This window comes from Euprymna scolopes, chromosome 29 (genome assembly GCF_053919585.1).
Source record: "Euprymna scolopes isolate OS-2025 chromosome 29, ASM5391958v1, whole genome shotgun sequence".
Lineage (NCBI taxonomy): Eukaryota > Metazoa > Mollusca > Cephalopoda > Sepiida > Sepiolidae > Euprymna > Euprymna scolopes.
The window spans coordinates 115,524,696-115,547,504 of NC_136510.1; the positions used below are offsets into that span (position 1 = coordinate 115,524,696).

A 22,809-nucleotide genomic window follows, 5' to 3' on the forward strand; every position below is an offset into this window, starting at 1 on the left:
TTTTTTTTTTTACTGCAAGCTATGTGCCATTGCAAAGCTTGGATTGGTTTATATTTCACAACATGATAATTAGTACACCAAATTTCAGTTGCAATACATGCGGTGGCATCCCTGGCAAATATAGCTGTTGGATAATTAACCACTTTATCTGCTTTCACAACAGTGTCGATGGATTTGTATTTGACTACCTCACTTGGAATTTCACATTGAATAATAGCGTTAAGTTCATGGGCATCTTTGTATTGACCGGCAAGAATAGCTCATTCACTCAGTCAAATGAAATTCTTATAATTTGAATATCTGCAAAATCCTTTTAAACTAACTATTCTTTTGATGAAATAAAATTACAGAAATTACAGAAGTTAAAAGTCAAAGAATTTTGCCCTTAACTCTGATCAGCTGGCACTTTTTCATACCCAATTTCCCACAAGTGATGCAAAAGTTTTTGTGCGGATCGAACAGTTTGCAACTGGACATGCATCTTTTCAGTTAAGTTTAATGTCTTCACATGGAACAAAAAAGTAGAGTATTTGAGGCAAGCATTTATTTCATCTGCTGGTGTTGATTGAAGAATAACAGGTAACATTTGTCTGAAATCTCTTGCAAGCAATATTACTGCATTCCCAAATGGTCTGACATTGCTATGCAAATCTTGCAAGGATCGACCAAGAGCCTCAAGTGATTTTTTGCGTACCATTGTGCATTCATCCTAAATAATAAGTTTGCATTTTTGCAATATTTTTCCCCATATTGGATGTTTTGGAGATGTCGAACATGAGATTTTTGAAAAATTGAATGTTTTAAAGTAGAATAAATAATTCTTCTACTTGGCAGCAAGGTCGCAGGTATTCCTCATGCAGCAAGGGCTAAGGCTATGTCATTTTGTTACCAAATGGCTGCCAAAATCAATTTAATTAGAAAGGTTTTACCAGTTACTTCTGGTGCTGTTCAAGGTAGCGGTAATTTCCAAATAACTTCTATTCTCACAGTCAGTAAATTAGGTGACTAAAATAGGATTTATCCATGTTTTGACAATGCCTTATTCACTGTAATTAATTTAGGAGACTAAAATAGGATGAGGGATTAGAGATGGACAGATAGAGAGGAAGATAGATAGAAAAGAGAAAGTGAGAGGAAAAAAGAGAAGGAGATAGAGAGATAAAGGGATTGATAGATAAACAGAGAGAGGGGGAGAGTTAGAAACAGAGGGATGAGACAAAGGAAAGGAGAGAGATAGAGGGAGTTAGAGAGAGAAAGGGGCTCAAAGAGATGGAGAGGGTGATATAGAGAGAAAGATAGATTGAGAGAGGGAAAGGGAGAGATGGATAGAGAGAGGAAGAGAGAGGGGGAGAGAAACAGAAGGTGAACTACACTTCACCGTTTTTTTCCTCGTTTAGTAGAGAAGAAATCTTTCGAGACTGAGGCAATTTTAATGTTTTGTTATTATCCAGAGTACCCCTTTTTTTTGGGGGGGGGGGGGGTATATTTTCCTCACGTTAGAAACCGACCGGGTTATCTGTACTTTCACTTAACAAATTAATAATAGAAACACATATTGTAAAATTTGAATTTAACATGAAAATACTATTTTAAAAAATAGCACGATAACATAAGTGCATAAGTGCCACTTTATGTACTCCTTGGGCGTTGAGTTCCATGGCGACCAGCATAATTATTTAATGGTCGCTCCCTTAGCCCCCCCCCCCAGTCAAGGCTAATGCATGCACACGTAACATTTTTTTTATTTACTGACGTTGGCTTAGTAACTAAACGATTTATTGATAATTTCGTAACCCTTAAACGCATGCCGGAAGATTTAAATTGGTTCATTATTGTTGTAATGAAAAAAAAAAAAAGTTTCATTTAACACAAAACCAAAAACACATATTAATGATAAATGATTTATTATTGTATTCATTGAAATTTACTAATTTTTAAATAAAAAAGTAAAAAAAAAGTTAATAAAAAAAATAGTTGCTTATGTGCGCATAAAAAACTTGTTTTTTTTTGGTTTGTTTTTTTAGATTAGGTCCACCTTATAATCACCCCCCAACCTCCTCATCTTAAGAACAGCTTCTGGAATAAACACCATTTTTGGAGGGGGAGGGCTATTTGCAAAATTTAACTGATATTTGTTGTCAGCATACCCACCCGAAAATACTATTAAAAAAAAAAGGAGGGGTTCAGTGCCCGTGGCAGAGAAGTAGATTTATTTATCAATAAAAGTTGCGGAGCAGTAAATTTATTTATCAATAAAAGTCGTCATTTAAAAAAGAAAATTGTGGAGGTGGACCTAAATATAAATATTTACCCAAAAAATTATCCCAAAGTTTATTACAAAAACGTTTTGTTTTTGCACTATTCAACAATTTGTTCATCCGCGCATGTAAATTAAAAAATATTTGTAAAAGTGAGAAGTTATCAGTAAATGATTTAGTTTTTTTTTTAATTTATTTATTTATTTATTTTTTTTTACATTAGGTCCACCTCCACAAATGTTAAGAACGGCTTTCAGAATAAACACCCTCAACCTCTCCATGTTAACAATGGATTTCGGAATAAACACCATTGGGGGGGGGATATTTAAAAAAAAAGTCGATAAAAGTCGTCATTTAAAATAAAATTTAAAATCAAATGTTTGTAAAAGTGAGAAATTATTAATAAATTTTTAGTAGCATTTTTCGGTGCTAATGCAGAGAGTGATCCGCGCTATTTTTTAAATCGTATTTCCACGTTTAATTAAAGTTTTATGATCTGTTTTTTTTATTCAATTGCAAGGTTAAAGTACAGAATAGGTACAAAACACCCTCCCCTCCCCATGTTAAGAATGGCTTTTTAAATAATGTTATTATTTCAGCATGGATCACTCTGTGCATGAGTACCCATTTTTCTTTTAATATTTATAAAAAGTAAAACTTTTTTCAAAATAAATAAATGTTTGTAAATGTGACAAATAATCGTTAAGTTACGGCAACGTCAGTAAATAAAATATGTTACGTGCGGGGTGGGGTGGAGGACTAAGGGAGCGACTATTATTTTTTTCTGCTGGTCACCATGGAACTCAACGCCCAAGGAGTACCAAAATGTAATGTAATGTAAGAAAAAGTTAAAACAAACTTTTTTATGTAAACAATGCTGTGAAAAGAAACTAAATTAAAACGTAATCTTTCATGAGTGAAAAGCCTTAACATAAAGGAATTTAAAATTTAAAAATTGGTAAGTACATAAATGAATTTAAATTTTTAAAATATGGGATTATTTTTTTTGTGTGTGCTAATGCAGAGAGTGATCCGCGCTATTTTTTTAAAATCGTATTTCCTCGTTTAATTAAAGTTTTATATGTTTTTATTCAATTGTAAGGTTAAAGTACAGAATAGGTACAAAACACCCTCCCTTCCTCATGTTAAGAATGGCTTTTTAAATAATAACGTTATTATTTCAGCATGGATCACTCTCCGCATGAGTAATTTTTTTTTTTTTTACTTATCTTGTAATTCGAGAGGAGTTGAAACGGAACTTACCAGAAATAAAACCGGGCAAGTCTCGCAGAAACAACTTCGAAAAATATTTATATTTTATTTAATATTTTAATAATTCGCAAGGTAAATTTATTTTAATGACATAAAACATCCCTCGACTCTAAAGATGGGTTGTCTGAAAATTTCAAATAAATTGGTAACGTAGAAATATGGTTTTATTCACTTTTAACGAACCAAATTTACATTATATATATATATATATATATATATATATATATATATATATATTTAAAAGAGTGTAGCCATCAACAATTGTGGGTTTTTTTTAAAGGTTTTCATCATATTTTTATTTTAAAATATTTTTATAACGCGTTTCGAGCTTGGGGTGTGCTCTCTTCAGATATTTTCGTAAAAAGTTTTTCTTTAAAATGGGAGTTTGTAGAATTGCCTCCGCTGATATTAAATATGTTTTTCAGAGTGATGTTCAGACATTCTGTTGTTGTTGGTGTTCAGACATTCTGTCTCCAGCTGTAAGTGTTGACAGTATCCGGTCCAAGTTATTTTCAAAGAGTGCTTTTTAGTCCCTATGGTGAAGGTTTTTATGGTTTTTTTAGGGTTCTTTTTAAAGACTTTCTTTCCCCATGTATAGCATACACTCACACACAATCACACACGCATACATATATATTCAGGTACATGTACATATGCACACGCACACGTATGCAGGCACACACACATACACACACGTACATACATAGAAATATATGTAGGAGCATACATATATACATATATACATACCCACCCACACACTCACACACGTACTCGCATACATCCACCGCTAACAATTATTTTTATTTTTTTATTTTATATATATATATATACATACATACACACACATATATATACACTTTTTTTTTTTTTTTTTCCCCAACCAAAACACGCATGTATACATGCGCTTAATCATTCAGACATACGTACACGCACCCACACACACACAAGTAAGATGGAGAATAGGTAGAAGATATATATACACACACATACACGCACATACACACATATATGTACACACATATATGTATGTGCACATACACTCACAAACATCCACATACTATGTGGGCACATACACACACACACACATGCGCACACACCGACATATGCAGGGGCTCACACATACGCGTATATCCATATCCACACGAACACATTTACCCACTCATACATGTGCATACATATGTATATATATACACATACACACACATACATACGGATGTGTATACACTCATCCACCCATATATATATATGGGCACATGCACTCACAATCACACACACACATACATATTCATACATCCCACCTTATGTATATATTGGTTGAAGTTTCCTTTCCAATCCAAGCACATATGCATACATGGATTCGGTCACCCAAACATAAGTGCACGTATACATACAAACAAGATGTAGCATAGATAACAGATGATATATACATATACACACACGCATACACAATCATGTGTGCACACTCACGCACACACACACGTACACACGCACACACGCGCGCACATGCCCATACATACGTTTAATTTCTAGTTGTTTGTTTAGTTAAGAGAAATGGTACTGTACTGGGTATGGGCGCGCGCACCCGCGAAAGTGGCTTATTGTGCTTTTTTTGTTGTTTCGTGTGTGAGGGTGCACACCTACCCAAGCATGCATGCGCGTAAGTGTATTTTGTGTTTTGCCTATTTATGTGTATAATTATGGAGAGAGATGGGGTTAAACTTTGCTATGAAATTTTTTTTCTTGTGTTAGCAAGTAGAAGTAGTTGTCAGTTTGGAAGATGGGCATTATCTCGAATCTGCCTCCACTGCATGCGTGTATATGTTGTGATACATGTAGGTGTCTATTTTCCGCGATTTTGATGTTGGATCGGTGTAGGGCTACTCTATTACTAAGGTTTTTTGTAGCGCCTATGTAGGATTTATCGCATGCTGTACATTTTATTACATAGATTACGTTTTTTGAGGTGCAATTTAGGTTTTTTTTAATTTTGAATGTTTGTATGGGGTTCGTAAATGTGTATATGTTTCCCTCTAATATTATGTTGCAGACTCCACATCGTTGTTTGTTGCATTTTGTGACTCCTTTTGTTGCGTCTTGATTGAGTTTGGATGAGGTAAGAATGCGTTTTAGGTTTTTGGGTTGGCGTTTGCTTTTTATTATTTTTGTTGTTTTAAGGAAGTTGTTTAGTTTGCTGTTTTGGTTAAGTAGGACGAGGTTTTTCGTTATCTCTGTGAAAAGCTCTGGGTTGTTTGTGTTGTGTGTGGAGACGTATGTTAGGATTTGTTCTTTGTTTCGTTCTTTAGGGGTTCTCAAATCTTCTACTGGTATATTTGTCGCAAGTTGGATCCCTTTGTCTATAAGTTGTGATGGGTATTTTCTTTTTCTTAAATTTATTCGTAGTTCCTTGAGTCGGATTTTTCGAAGGTTATTGTCCGTGATTATGGTGCAGATTCTACGTGCTAGGGTGTAGGGAATTGATTTTATGCAGCATTTAGGGTGATGACTTTTAAAGTGTAGGTATTGTTGGGTGTCTGTAGGTTTGCGGTAAATGTCTGTGATAATGTTATTGTCTTTAATCTTTATCAGTATGTCTAGGAAAGGTAATTCTGTAGAGCTTTGTTCTATGGTGAATTTAATTTTTGGGTGTAGGTTCTGGAGTATGGTGTGTAAGTCTGTGATGTCCCCCCATGTGGGTTTCCATAGGATGAAGCAGTCATCTAAGTACCTTTTCCATGATTCTACAAACAGTATTTTAGTGCTGTGGCCAAATTTTTGTTCTATTTTTTTATATAAGGTTTCTTCTAGGTAGGCTAATGTAAGGGTTGCGTAAGTCGGTGCCATTTTCGTTCCCATTGCTGTACCTAGTGTTTGGATGTAGTTGGTATTGTTGAATTCGAAGGAATTATTATTTAGAATTATGTCTATACTATCGATAATGAATTGCTTTGTGAATCTGGGATGTAGTGTTTGTGCGTGTCTGTTGATCCAAAATAGTATTGCTTCTTTTCCTAATTCATGGGGTATATTACTATATAAACTGCTAATGTCAAATGTAACTAATAGTGTCCCGTTTTCTACCGTATGTGGTAAGGTAGTAAGAAAATGGATGTCGTCCCTTATGTAGCTCTTAACTTGATCTATGAAAGGTTGTAATAAGATGTCTATTAAGTTGCTAAGTCTGCTTGTCGGACAGGCTGGTCCTGCTACAATGGGTCTAAATGTAAGGTCACTGCCAAAACGCACACTAATAACACCTCAAAATTACACAAGAACCCGCACCCTTAACAAACACAACACACCAGATAACATACCACACAATACATCTCCACAAAAATACCCACTTATATACAATCCTAAGCAATACAAACCTAACTATTACCACCCAATTCAGCAAACACAATCAAAAGTCCATTCCCACAGACACCACATCGCTAACACAAACAACGAAAAAATACCTTTACTAAACAACCCCTACCAAAACATCCCCACAATGCGACACAACTACCTGAGACATCACATAATTCAAAACACTACCTAGAACTCTCACCCCTCATATCCCACACAAAGAAACAAACCCCTAAGGCACCTCCCCCATCAACGGGAACAATCAGAATATCCCATGCAACACCAATCCCAACAAACAGACCTTCCCTACAACAAACCCCGACAACACAACCCTATACAACAATGCATTTATCCTCAACAGCAACACCAATTCCAACTGAAACACAACTATCCAACACAAAAAACATATAATGACAACCCATTCAACCATTTATCACTGAACCCTCACAATATTGTACACAACACTCATTTTACAAGGAGACATCACATCACCCTAAAACACACCACTCCTCGAAACAAGGAAACAAACAACTCCCACCATTTTTTAGGAAACCCCCAGGGAACAACAATTCCAGGTTAGAAAAAATTAGACCCAAAATCATCAGTTTATCCACATACTCCTTATCAAAGAACGAAATGGAAATACTGAAGCTGGGCCTCAAATTCTGCCCCACCCCTAAAAGCAATATAGCAGAACTAAAAAAGGACCTTAAAGAATTCGAACGGAAATTTAGACTAATAGAAACACTAGATAACAAAGGGGACAAAGACGATTCTTTAGTAAAAAACAAATCAACATATTTCCCTTATAAACAGAACAACACAAAAGAACTAAACAGCTACTTCGAAAACCTCTGGAACCTTAACCTCCAAAAAAAACACAAAACTACAAGCAACCTCACACATAAGCAAAAACAAGCACTCAAAAAGATCCGTACAAATAATGACATAATAATAAAAGAAGCAGACAAAGGCAGTGCCGTAGTAATCATGGACAAAACGTATTATGAAACAAAAATTACAGAATTACTGGATGACAAACACTACTATAAACCTATTAGTACCAACATAGATAACACCACCATCTCAAAAATCACAAAACTTTGTACAACACACGACAAAATATTAAAAAAGAAAGAAAAGGACTTCCTCACAAATTTCATTACAAAGACCAACAACTTCTACGGACTGCCTAAAATACAGAAATCTGGCACAATAAAACTTGCCATCGATACACAAAACTCAGAATATATTAGCGCTCCAAACCCTAGTGACCTTACATTTAGACCCATTGTAGCAGGACCAGCCTGTCCGACAAGCAGACTTAGCAACTTAATAGACATCTTATTACAACCTTTCATAGATCAAGTTAAGAGCTACATAAGGGACGACATCCATTTTCTTACTACCTTACCACATACGGTAGAAAACGGGACACTATTAGTTACATTTGACGTTAGCAGTTTATATAGTAATATACCCCATGAATTAGGAAAAGAAGCAACACTATTTTGGATCAACAGACACGCACAAACACTACATCCCAGATTCACAAAGCAATTCATTATCGATAGTATAGACATAATTCTAAATAATAATTCCTTCGAATTCAACAATACCAACTACATCCAAACACTAGGTACAGCAATGGGAACGAAAATGGCACCGACTTACACAACCCTTACATTAGCCTACCTAGAAGAAACCTTATATAAAAAAATAGAACAAAAATTTGGCCACAGCACTAAAATACTGTTTGTAGAATCATGGAAAAGGTACTTAGATGACTGCTTCATCTTATGGAAACCCACATGGGGGGACATCACAGACTTACACACCATACTCCAGAACCTACACCCAAAAATTAAATTCACCATAGAACAAAGCTCTACAGAATTACCTTTCCTAGACATACTGATAAAGATTAAAGACAATAACATTATCACAGACATTTACCGCAAACCTACAGACACCCAACAATACCTACACTTTAAAAGTCATCACCCTAAAAGCTGCATAAAATCAATTCCCTACACCCTAGCACGTAGAATCTGCACCATAATCACGGACAATAACCTTCGAAAAATCCGACTCAAGGAACTACGAATAAATTTAAGAAAAAGAAAATACCCATCACAACTTATAGACAAAGGGATCCAACTTGCGACAAATATACCAGTAGAAGATTTGAGAACCCCTAAAGAACGAAACAAAGAACAAATCCTAACATACGTCTCCACACACAACACAAACAACCCAGAGCTTTTCACAGAGATAACGAAAAACCTCGTCCTACTTAACCAAAACAGCAAACTAAACAACTTCCTTAAAACAACAAAAATAATAAAAAGCAAACGCCAACCCAAAAACCTAAAACGCATTCTTACCTCATCCAAACTCAATCAAGACGCAACAAAAGGAGTCACAAAATGCAACAAACAACGATGTGGAGTCTGCAACATAATATTAGAGGGAAACATATACACATTTACGAACCCCATACAAACATTCAAAATTAAAAAAAACCTAAATTGCACCTCAAAAAACGTAATCTATGTAATAAAATGTACAGCATGCGATAAATCCTACATAGGCGCTACAAAAAACCTTAGTAATAGAGTAGCCCTACACCGATCCAACATCAAAATCGCGGAAAATAGACACCTACATGTATCACAACATATACACGCATGCAGTGGAGGCAGATTCGAGATAATGCCCATCTTCCAAACTGACAACTACTTCTACTTGCTAACACAAGAAAAAAAATTTCATAGCAAAGTTTAACCCCATCTCTCTCCATAATTATACACATAAATAGGCAAAACACAAAATACACTTACGCGCATGCATGCTTGGGTAGGTGTGCACCCTCACACACGAAACAACAAAAAAAGCACAATAAGGCACACGCACACTTTCGCGGGTGCGCGCGCCCATACCCAGTACAGTACCATTTCTCTTAACTAAACAAACAACTAGAAATTAAACGTATGTATGGGCATGTGCGCGCGTGTGTGCGTGTGTACGTGTGTGTGTGCGTGAGTGTGCACACATGATTGTGTATGCGTGTGTGTATATGTATATATCATCTGTTATCTATGCTACATCTTGTTTGTATGTATACGTGCACTTATGTTTGGGTGACCGAATCCATGTATGCATATGTGCTTGGATTGGAAAGGAAACTTCAACCAATATATACATAAGGTGGGATGTATGAATATGTATGTGTGTGTGTGATTGTGAGTGCATGTGCCCATATATATATATGGGTGGATGAGTGTATACACATCCGTATGTATGTGTGTGTATGTGTATATATATACATATGTATGCACATGTATGAGTGGGTAAATGTGTTCGTGTGGATATGGATATACGCGTATGTGTGAGCCCCTGCATATGTCGGTGTGTGCGCATGTGTGTGTGTGTGTATGTGCCCACATAGTATGTGGATGTTTGTGAGTGTATGTGCACATACATATATGTGTGTACATATATGTGTGTATGTGCGTGTATGTGTGTGTATATATATCTTCTACCTATTCTCCATCTTACTTGTGTGTGTGTGGGTGCGTGTACGTATGTCTGAATGATTAAGCGCATGTATACATGCGTGTTTTGGTTGGGGAAAAAAAAAAAAAGTGTATATATATGTGTGTGTATATATATATATATATATATATATATATATATATATATATATATATAAAATAAAAAAATAAAAATAATTGTTAGCGGTGGATGTATGCGAGTACGTGTGTGAGTGTGTGGGTGGGTATGTATATATGTATATATGTATGCTCCTACATATATTTCTATGTATGTACGTGTGTGTATGTGTGTGTGCCTGCGTACGTGTGCGTGTGCATATGTACATGTACCTGAATATATATGTATGCGTGTGTGATTGTGTGTGAGTGTATGCTATACATGGGGAAAGAAAGTCTTTAAAAAGAACCCTAAAAAAACCATAAAAACCTTCACCATAGGGACTAAAAAACACTCTTTGAAAATAACTTTGACCGGACACTGTGAACACTTACAGCTGGAGACAGAATGTCTGAACACCAACAACAACAGAATGTCTGAACATCACTCTGAAAAACATATTTAATATCAGCGGAGGCAATTCTACAAACTCCCATTTAAAAGAAAAACTGTTTACGAAAATATCTGAAGAGAGCACACCCTAAGCTCGAAACGCGTTATAAAAATATTTTAAAATAAAAATATGATGAAAACCTTTAAAAAAAACCCACAATTGTTGATGGCTACACTCTCTTAAATATACATTTTTTCTCTCGTTGGAACTACACAACCATCACTTTAAATATATATATATATATATATATATATATATATATATATATATATATTTGTGCGCATAAAGTTATGAACAGTACATTGGGCGCGAGCAAAGCTGGTCTGAACTGCTAGTATATATATATATATATATATATATATATATATATATATATATATATAAGCGAGATAAGACACAGATTAAAAATCAGATGAAAAATCCTGATAGATATTACTTGAGGTAATACTTTCAGAGTGATTCTAGCCAAAAAGGAGAAGCTCAATATTTTAACCACTAAACTTATATATATATATATATATATATATATATATATATATACTTAATTTACTCACATAAACTTAATATACGAAAGTATAGATTTATGCGTAAACTTTAAGTATTTACTTCAAAAGTGCTCGATGCGTAGGTAGAGCTAGTTAGTAAGTTATAAAATGTATATGGCGATTAAGCTACACTGAATATTCTGCGTTTCATCCACTCTAGGATGAAACGCGGAATATTCAGTGGAGCTTAATCGCCATATACATTTTATAACTTACTATATATATATATATGGGACTATACACATGTTAATGAGCAATATAGATATGTATGAGTCCATACAAATATTTAGGAGACAGTACAAGTATTTATGGGGTCATATAACTGTATAAATCTATATAAAAATGTATGGGATCATACAAATATTTAGGACACTATAAAATTTCTTAGTTTTCTTCCATTTTTGATAATACTTTACACACCTGAAAAATGTTACTTAAAAAGATTAAATATAAAATGTTTGAGGGTAAGGTTCTCACACTAAACACAGATTTGTGTTTGCTCAGTGAAGTGTTACTGTGTGAAGTGAAGCCTAAAATTAAAAAAAAAAAAAGGCAAAGAGGTTTTAAGCTTTTATGTTTACTCTCTTTTTCCAGTGGGCTTCTTAAAAGAAAAAAAAAATACCTCTTGCCTGCTCACACACACACACACACACACACACACACACACACACACACACACACACACACACACACACACACACACACACACACACACACACACACACACACACACACACACACACACACACACACACACACACACACACACACACAAACAAACAAACAAACAAACAAAAAAAAAAAAAAAAATCAAACCAACGCATGAAATTTGATGAATTTGCGTGGCTGACTGGAGGTTCTCCCAGGCCTTCATCTTAGCAATATTTACTTGTTTTAAACCTATAATAATATACAATATATGTTGTTTCTGAGTAATGCTGAAACCATTTCACTGTATATAATTTACACCCATAAACTGGTTAACGACACCTTGATGTTTCTTTTGCCATATTCTTTTGAGAAAGTATTACAATCATAAATATTGAATTCACTCATTAATCTTTACACCTTTTATTTTCGTTTTTTTATTTTTGTTTGTTTTCTGGTTTGATTTTTGTTTTTTTTTTCTTGATAAAATAATACAAAACTGCAGCAATTGTTAAGAATTAGTTCTTAACAATTGCTGCAATTCATCTGGATTTTAAATTAAAATCAAAGTGTAATATCTGTTCAGGTATATTTTGTAGAAAAGCACCACAAATCATGAGTTGTGCATAGGATTAGACCTATTACTTTTTTCATACCACCTGCATTTTGTTTGTTTTCAGGTTGGCGATGATATTTTAGGAGAAGACCTGTTCTAGAAAAAAAACATTGTTTTTATTTTCTTATCCAGAATAACCGTTTGTAAGAGGGGTTGAATTTACACACATAAATTTTATCCCTAACTTTGCCCTCCTGGAAAAACAAGTAAATAGAAGAAAGAAAAGAAATAATATATTATATACGTTTACGTTCTATAGCTAAAATTGAAACCTTTATAATTAAATTTGTATTCGTGTACTTATGTTCTCTTTTTCACTTTGCCCTCATGGAGAGGCAAGTAAATGTGGAAAACCTCAAGAAAAACACAAACAAAAATTTCATAACATGATCTTATCGTTTCACTGTAGATAAAAAACAAAACAAACAAATAATAATCAACCCCCACCAGTCATGTGTTGTGCTAATCAGAATGATTACATTTTTATTACAACTAGTATTTTGTCTGTTTTTAGAGTGCCCTTTATGGAGGAGTTGGATTTACTCACATAAATTTATCGCTGAGCGGCAAATAAATAGAACAAAATATAAATGAAAAATTATCTTACCGTTTCTGTGCTGTAGCTTATATCGACACCCATAAAACCGATTTTATATTCCTTACGGTTTTTGCTCATTTTTACAGGAATTGTTTATTTGTTCAAAAGGGGAAATTACCTCAAAATTCGATTTGATGGTTTTTCTCTGCTACATTAAATGACATAGATCAATTTTACTTTCCTTTTCCTTTGACAAAATTAGAATTTGAATTGCTTTCACTTTGGGAAATGCACCCAACTATGAAAAGATTTTTTGCTTAAGATTTTCTTTTCAGGAAAAATGAAACAAAAAATTTCTTTCTGTCTAAAAATGTTTCAGTTTATGTTTTGTTTACGCGAAAAAAAGACTTAAAATATTTCCTATTTTATTTATCTATTTTATCTTTGTTTTTATCTATCTTGATTATGGTCTCAGTTGGTCTAAACCAACTCCTCATCACACAGTTCATCACACAGCTCTTTTTAACGCAATTCGCCGCACTAACTCATCATAACTACAATCACCGCATGTGTTCCTATTTACTTGCCTTCCCACGAGGGTAGAGTTAGACACAAGGTCGGTAGGGAAAATCCAGCTCCCCAAAAAGGGGCACTCTGGATAGGAATAAAAATAAAAGTTGTCTCAATCATGAAGGATTTCTCCTTCATAGATCGAGGACAGAAAAGATGAAATGTAGTATCAGAACAGATACTACACTTTGTTCATAGCCAAAAGGACAAAACTGCAGAATAACTTGAACGTCATCCTTATATTGCCCCTGAATAAATGCATTCTTTTACCCCAAGAGGTGTCCAGCGAGAGCATGTACACACAATTCTTGGGCGCTTCTGCACATGTCTGTTACACCTCCTTCCTGATCTCAACATCACAGAAATGGCAATGTAGGGAAGGCCACTTCTGACTCAATGCTATGGTCTCAGGTTCCTTTTCTGTGGTGCTCTCCTTGGATGTGTCATTCAACACTCAACTGGCTCAACAGGAGCATTACTCCCTGAAGAATCGTCCTCTCTTGATTTTTCATACATCATCAGCCTTCATCATCTAAAGAAGCCATGAATACAAAACAATCCTCTCTGTGTAAAGGGTCTCCCACTCAGGTCAGCAGTTGGCCTCTGACCTCATCGAAACTGTTTGGTCGTGATCGTCTATCCTCTGGGAGGTCTTCACATGGATTCTGAGTGTCTCAGCTCCGTGTTGATTTCTGCTGAAAAGCAAATAGCTATGTATGCACGCCAGGAAAAGAAGACAGACTCAGGATTTCTAAATACGAAAAAAGTTAATTTCATGAAAGTTACAAGTTTTTACATATATACATTGTTCAGTTCGATTACACCAGAAAACATCAAGATTCTCCCAAAATCTTATTCTTCGTTCTCACGATGGCGATCAGAATGGATGAAGGTGGGGTGGGGGCGTCCTCCTGAATGGCTTGAATCTGTCTTAGTGATTTTTTTTCTTTGTTGGTATTTGTGCAGTTTACAGACCATGCTGAAATAAAAACGTTAATATTTAGAAAACCATTCTTAACATGAGAAGGAGTGGGGCTTTGTTAGAAAACCATTCTTAACATGGAGAGGAGCCTTTTTTTAAACTATCTATTACATGCATTTTTGGCTTTCTTCATTTGTAGTTGGAACTTCTTACGTCGTGCCTGCATATCTTTAGGTGTCTATTAAATATCTTTGCTTGACGCAACTTTTTTTGATTTTGTTTGATTTAGCATTAGTTTCTTATATTTTTCCAAAATTACTCATAAGAGAGACCACATGAAGGTAGCCAACATCCATAAGTGACAGTGTCGCTATTCGACCAATCAGATTCAAACTTTGTTATCAATCCACATCATTATCATTCTTCACCACTACCACAACCCTCACCACCACGACCCTAACCTATATATGCTCTCATAGTGATGTGATATATTTTAAATGTTTTTGTTTTCAGTATGGGTCAAGTTTTTGTTATGGGCATCAACATTGATAAAAGATCCAAACCTGAAAAGTTACGCATGTCCAACATCCACGTTGGTCGTATTGTGACAGCAGTGGCCTGGAATGCTTCCGGGTCACAGTTTTTCATTGGTGACAATATGGGAACCGTCTCTATTGCGTACATCTCAACATCAAAGGTAATGCTTTTATTTTTGCCCTTTGTTAGAATATACATTATTTTATTTCACAACGCATGGATTAAACTTATATTTCAAACATATCGACGGTTAATTATTTTTTTTTGTTTATTTTATGTTTTATTTATTTGCAGTTGTCAATTATGAAAGACAATATATGTTATATAAGACAATTGAAAATTATTTAATTCTTACTCTTCTTTTTAGAAGGGAATATCGATTTCCAGGGGACCTAGATTATTCAGGACTACTAGATCATAAAGGTAAAAGAGATTGTTAGTTGAGCAATGAACAACACTATGAATTGAATTCCAATTAATTAAAAATTTGTAATATGTTTCTGAATTTTTGAGATGAGGATTGATAATTTAAATTATTCGGACTACTGTTTTCATCTTGAGTGAAATTCTCACAACGTTTCAGTCCACAATGACCTGTGGCGTAACGGATAAAGTACTAAGTATCCAGTTCTAAATAACACTCTTCTGGAGGTTGAAGATTCAATCCTCAGTGTGAGTGATGCTAAGAATAAAATTGCAGATTATTTAAGACTTCTACTTGGTCACGGCTGACCGAATGAAAGCATGGCATCCTTATGGATTAAATAAAGGGTTTCGAAATTCTGTACAAATTCCCAAGTTTGACATCATCATCATTTTCAGTTTAATATCTGTTTACATCTGAAGGAGGCCAGAGGTTACTCAAGATGATAACCGTGTCCCTGATAATGAATGTATATTATGGTATTTTATTTTTTCTAGTATAGCCTGCTTGAAGTTATACTAAATCTCTTGGGGGTGCTGTCTTTTATTAAAGTTGGGAGCCCTCGGCATTGCTACTGGGAATACAGACGGATCCGATTCAGGCAATTTTTATTAGTCGTCACTTACCTGTCTTGAACGTTTTTTGTGATACTCAATTCTGTGCAGATTTCCAAATTGGATGGGAAGATTCTCGAGTTTGACAAGATAGACCTGAAAAAGATCGGAGGTTACATTGACAGAAACGTTTTGAAAACATGAGAATTGTCGTGTAAATAATTCAACTAATCCAAATTTTGTTCTATTTTTTAATTTTTCTTTTCAGGCTAAGGATCTGTTTACTCAACCACTTGAGGTCATCTTAAACTTGGACTCAGCCGTTGTGCAGATGGATTGGGCGGGCGAACGGCTTCTGCTTTCAACACTCAGCAGGTGCTACTTGTGCTTTACCGACAGGTGAGCAACACTTTGTGAAATGTCTCTAATTAAATAGAATACATTTCGTCATCTTTTTCTTTTCTTTCTTTATTTTGTCTTCCTTTTTCTTTCTCTTCTTCCTCCTACTTCTTTCTTTTCTTTTTCCTTTTTCTTCTCCTCCTTAATTCCTTTTCTTCCTTTTTTGTCTTCCTTCTGTTTCATTCCTTTTTCTTCTTCCTTTTTTATTCTTTCTTCTTCATCTTTTTCCTTCTTCCTTTTTTCTTTTTCTTCCCCCCCCCCCTCAAACTACTTGGGTGCTATTTATGCTTTACTGAAAATGTTTCCAATTAAATTTGACTGCCGTTGTTGATGTCTTCCTCTTCCTCCTTTCTTCTTTTTCTTCTTGCTGTCTTCCTCCTCAAACTTTTATCATCTCATAACTTTCATAATCATTTTCTGTGGCATTAGAGGATGCTGGTGCCTCGACATGTTCATGTGTTTCATATTAAATAGAATAAATTTCTGGTTGTCATCATCATCATCACTCTTCTTTTTCCACCTTTCTTCTCTCTTTTTCTTGTTTTTTCGTCTTCTTTTTTCTCTTCTTCCCCTTTTCTTCTTCCTCTTTTATTTCTTCTTCCTCTTTTATTTCTTCCTTCTCCTCCTTTCTTCTTCCTCCTTTTTTCTCCCTTTTTATTGTTTCTTCGTCTTCTTTTTCTTCTTCCTTTCTTTCTTCTTCTTCTTCTTCTTCTTCTTCTTCTTCTTCTTCTTCTTCTTCTTCTTCTTCTTCTTCTTCTTCTTCTTCTTCTTCTTCGTGCTCTCTCTATTATCATCATCGCCGTCTTTTTCTTACTGTCTCCCTCCTCAAACTTTTATCGTTTTATGAGTTTCATAATCATTTTTTGTGGTGCTTCGACATGTTTGTTTGTGGTACGAGGGAAAAGTGACAAATCATGTGATGCCTTCTTCTTCTTCTTATTATTATTATTTATCATCATCACCATAATCATAAAAATAATAATAATTGGTTTAACATTAATTTTCCTGGGTCCTGCGTATGATTTAAATAGATATCCGATGATGAGGCTCGTCTATTTTAATGGTATGTTCACCTTTTGCATCGTTTCTGCTGGGTAGCATTTTTGTAGGTAAATATTGTATTGTTTCAGAATTTTTGAGATGAACATTGATAAATTGTATTCTCATCATGGCTGTTATTCATTGACACCTGGTGCAACGGATAAAGGTGTTGAGTTACAATCAGTTCTGAGTGACAGTTTTTTTTAATCAAATATTTAATCCTTACTCTTTTAATCAAATATTTTATCCTTACTTTTTTAATCAAATATTTTATCCTTTCAAATTCTTTTATAAAATATATTTTTCTATTTTAGAGCCAAATATTTTCAGATTGGTAAAAAACTAAGGTAATCTATTCATTTATTTTTAGAAATACAGGAGATTTTGCAGTATATACAACAAAACGAAATAGTGGTCAAAAATCAAATATAAAACAAATGAATGTTACCAAAGGCAAGGTATTTACTCTTCTACCTACTTGAGTAATTTTAGTGTAGTTTAACATATTTTAAAGCGTCTATTTAATTCGAAACACAAGTAGTGCCACATTGGTAAGTTAGAATGACGATAAGATGGCCAACATCAGATGTTCAACTGGAAAGTCTTGATAATAGCTTAAATCATGAAAATAAAACAAAATACTGATAGAAATTCATGTCACGGTGACACTTATTGGATGGCTTTAAATCAGTAATTTATTTTTTTTTAATTTTGAGCCATTACTGACTTTCCAAAAAAAGCATGTTCTTGTTGGCTATATTGTTATTGGTATAACTTATCAACTTGACACTACTTGTTTTTCAAATTGAATAAAAAAGCTTTAAAATATCTTAAAACACTGAAAACTTATCCTGGTAGGTAGAAGATTAACTTATCTTGTCTTTGGTAACAGTGATGTTATATATTTGTTTGTTTGTTTTTTTTGTTTTGTTTTTTTTACCACTTTTTCGTTTTGTTGTATGTCCTGCAAAATCCCTGAAATTCATTGGGTTTTTTTTAATGAATTTGTGTGTGTGTACTCTAAGTATTCCTAGAATAGGTAAAATTAATTTACAAAATAAATAGTTTATGTTGCCTTATGAAGATTAAAAATCAATAAATGATGATACTAAAATTATGCCTAGAATACTTATGTTTAAAAATTCATAATGATTGGTTAATTAGTTTAGGAGCGAATCCTGTCCATATAAATATATAAACATGTGCACATAGATTACTAACTAGTAAATAATGAGAAAAAAATCCTACTAATTTTGCATTGATCACTAAAATCATATGCATGACGCCGGAATAGCACAATATTTCAGGAATATAATCCCTACCCCAAGTGTTTCTAGTTCTTTATCTCGTTACTCTGCCTCAATATAACAATTGGCATTGTTTCTCTCGAGATTTGGCGTCAATCTGTCTATCTCGGCCTGGGTATTTATTTTTATACTAAGGTAACGGAGTGGGTCGGACGATTCGCTAAACCAATCAGGGTCTGACACGCTTTCTGGAGAATCCCCTGATCAATTTTGCATGTGTGCACCTCAACAGATCGCTATGGCCTGCGAATCTGGGAACAAGACTCAACTGCATTTTCACACGACCTCAAAGGTCAAACCTTGTCAATTTCTCTACTCAGAAACCCAGAACGTCTGAGCCAGTGTTCCTCAGGCCACACAATGTCATTCCTCATTATTCTGACATTTGCTGCCATTGTTTTAAACAATAAAAATATCTGTCTGTTTTTATCAAACACAATAAACTTGTCCCTTTTTGATAGGTCACCCGCCGTTGCCCGGGATTCAATCAATGTTTAACGCACAATCTCAGCATATTTACCTGGCCTTACTCAGGGTTTTAGAGGATTTTAACCTCCCTAATGGGGAGCAGTATCGCTCCTCAAAACGGTCACTTCATATCTGCACAAATGATGCACCTCATTTATGTGGTATGGTAATCCATTAATAGAGACTGGGCTATTGATTTTTGTCACTGTACCCTTGCTGAACTGTGTTGTACATCTGTAATGTTATTACCCTTTAGGCTGTGATCATAGCGTAGTATCTGTTAACTGTGGCAAGCTGGGTCAAGGGTCAAAACATTATTATTATTGTTATTGTATTCTTATTAATTGATTTGAGCGACGGATGGTCGCTGGATCAGTTATTATGATTAGAAGAATAAACAATTAAATTGGGAAGAAATGATTGACGTGTGAATCGCAAAAGGAATGTGAAAATAGAAAATATATGTAAACATTATTTTGGGGTTTTGAATAAACAAATAACTAGCTGTGGATTAGGTTGGTCTGAGACACGTAATTAGGTGACATAAGAGAACACGTGATGTAGTTAGTTTTGGAGAGATTCAGAGAGTTGAGGATTGACCATCAGAGTGGACAGACGTCTAGACAGGGATGGACAGACAGCTAGGAGCGAGCTGTAAGAACAGAAAATGTAGACGAACTGCAGATCCTGTGAAAACCATTTGACACAACTGTAATAAATTTATATTATAAAAATATAAAGAGTTGTTTTATGGTTTCACAAATAAGAACAGATGTCTCAATTGGATGGTGCTGATCGCTTCATGGTTCGTCACGGAGCAGCAGGAAGATACAGAAGAACTCTTCAAGAAAAAAAGGTATGAAGCATATGTTATTCTTCTTACATATGAACTGTAAAAATATCCCGTGTGATAAGTCTGATACAACATGACACATTCTAATATATCATCTCCTCCAATATAAACTAATATACAACACATCTCCCATGTGGATTCTTGATCCAGACAACATCTTCTACCATATCTTGAAAACTGCAATATCAGGCACAAATGCTACATCTATACTCTTAATGCAAATCTTATAAGTGTATGTTGCGTTAGGTGGGGCAGTCAACGTTGTTTTGTCATTTATTGATGTATCATTATGCCAGTATACTTCATCCACAACTGAGCATTATATTCTTGTAGCAATCCACTTGATTGTGCAAGGAGATTGATCGATTATCCCATTTCCTGATGATACATGGGCACACCAAAATCGTACATGTACACCTCCTATTCATGCAAATGCAGCAAATCTTTCTCCGCAAAACGCTGCTCCAATGTCTATAAGCAGTTCTATTTCTTATTGTTTCATGAAGCTTGGACAGTTTTTTGTAACATCAAGCCTGCCAGACTTCCAAGATTGTCTGAGTTTCTGCCAACAAATCTAGATCCTCCATCTGAGAGGGCGCTTGTAACAGGTCTTCTGCATAATCAGACAATCCAGCAACTGCAGGCATCGATCTGACACACCACCAAACAAAACTGCAAATCTGCATCGTTCTGCCAAGAAGACATTGACCATTTCGCCTGACTGAAGGCCATGTGTGCAAATTGCTTTCATGGGGCAAAGGGGTCCAAAGCAAAAGCTGTGTACAACTTTTTTTTCATATAATTATGGAGAGTAGACAATGCATTGTGGATGCTTATCAGCAGCTCTTGTTATTCTCGTTTCTCCTTATTTGTCCCTCAGTCCTCATTTCCAATGAATGATTTTTCTGACAAAGGGTGAAGAAAAAGCTGCCTTCCAGGTTGGCAGTACTTTGTGAACAGTAGCCTGAGATGTCGGAAATTTTCTGTTTCTATGTCCATCCTTGTGGGTATATCACTAATAAGGGTGCTGGAGGTAAATGTTTCATCTGGGCTGACGTTATCCACCTGATAGTCAGGGACCCGATCCTTGGATTAACCACTAAGGAGGCTGTCCTATCAGCAGGTGCAAAGTACTGGGGCTGCTGTATTGTCATCTGGTGAATGGACTCTGGACCATGCAGTAGTTTCTGGTGGAGCCCCTCGATGCCATACTAGTAAGTAATTGTTACGGTTTTACCTTATCATGTGCTACAAAAAAAAAAAGAAATTCCCTGTCTTTTTCTTTCCTGCTTTCCCTCTCTTTCCTGCTCTAACCAAGTCTGTCGACCTGTTTCACAAATCCCAAATCCTCAACATGAAATATCTCCAGAAAAAAGTACACGAATAAACCTAGAACTCCATTTTCCAACGTAGACCCCTACTACCATGTTTCCTCCTCCAACATCAGGGGTCTACGTTCCAACCTTTCAGAGGTTGAAACCCAATTACAGGAGACGAAACTGGACATATTCTTCCTAAGTGAAACTGGCATAGAGTCGACCACTTCCCTAGACGAGTTCATAATTAAAGGATACTCTAACTTAACATCTAAATCTGACCCCCAAGATCTTCATGGGCATGAAATGTGTACCTGCATTAAAGATGGCTTACCGTGTGGTAGGGATATCTCCAGTGAACACCCTGATTTACCTTATATGTGCTTCCGGGTTCCATTGCTTACACCACGGCATTTATATTTGCCCTCTATCTCCCCCACAATAGCGGAGTTACTATCTTTAAGAGCATATCTGAGAAAATTGACCACATCCTGTCTGCTCATCCTTCGGCTAACATTCACATTTGTGGTGACTTCAATGTCCACAATGTAGAATGGCTGACCCACTCGAACAAGACAGATGATGAGGGGAGGTTCTGTCATGATTTCGCCATTGACTATGACCTCACCCAGATTGTTCACAAACCCACCCGTGTGTCCGATAGTATGCTAGCCTTCTAGACCTTTTTCTCACAACTTCCCCTGAGCTATGTTCATGTTCTGTTCTGTCTCCTCTGGGATCTTCTGACCACTCAATTGTATCAGTTAAGATAAAAACGAAATGCAATAAGTCTTCAGACGTACCTCTCCATCGTACTGTATAACGATACTCTACGGCTGACTGGGATAGCTTCCATACATTTATATCTGATCTACCCCTGCATTCCATGCTTAAAAAGGATGTGATCTTCATAGTATCAGACCTGACCGAATGGTTAATTGTAGGCATAGACCGATTCATACCATCCAAAAAATTCCAACAAAAACCTAACAACCAGCCATGGTTCTCCCCAGAATGTGATGCATCGTGCACAGAAATCACCTTTTCCATAGCTACCAACGTAATAGATGCACTGAGACTAAAGCTGC

At 35.4% G+C, this 22,809-nt stretch overlaps 2 protein-coding genes across 10 annotated transcripts in view; one reads left to right on the forward strand and one right to left on the reverse strand.

Annotated features, from left to right (window-relative positions):
- Positions 1-13,872, reverse strand: part of LOC145252844 (opioid growth factor receptor-like protein 1) — a 106,536-nt gene extending 92,664 nt beyond the window's left edge. For all 9 annotated transcript variants that reach the window (XM_080112855.1, XM_080112852.1, XM_080112847.1 and 6 more), the window contains exon 1: positions 13,400-13,872. In XM_080112855.1, the coding sequence (XP_079968981.1) occupies positions 13,400-13,468 (69 nt within the window). In that variant the 5' untranslated portion in view covers positions 13,469-13,872. The remainder of the gene's footprint in view (positions 1-13,399) is intronic.
- Positions 1-22,809, forward strand: part of LOC145252847 (BLOC-2 complex member HPS5-like) — an 84,561-nt gene that overhangs the window by 12,836 nt on the left and 48,916 nt on the right. Inside the window, exons 2-3 of the mRNA XM_080112860.1 lie at positions 15,336-15,519; positions 16,606-16,736. Coding sequence (XP_079968986.1) covers positions 15,337-15,519; positions 16,606-16,736 — 314 coding nt within the window. The 5' untranslated portion in view covers position 15,336. The remainder of the gene's footprint in view (positions 1-15,335; positions 15,520-16,605; positions 16,737-22,809) is intronic.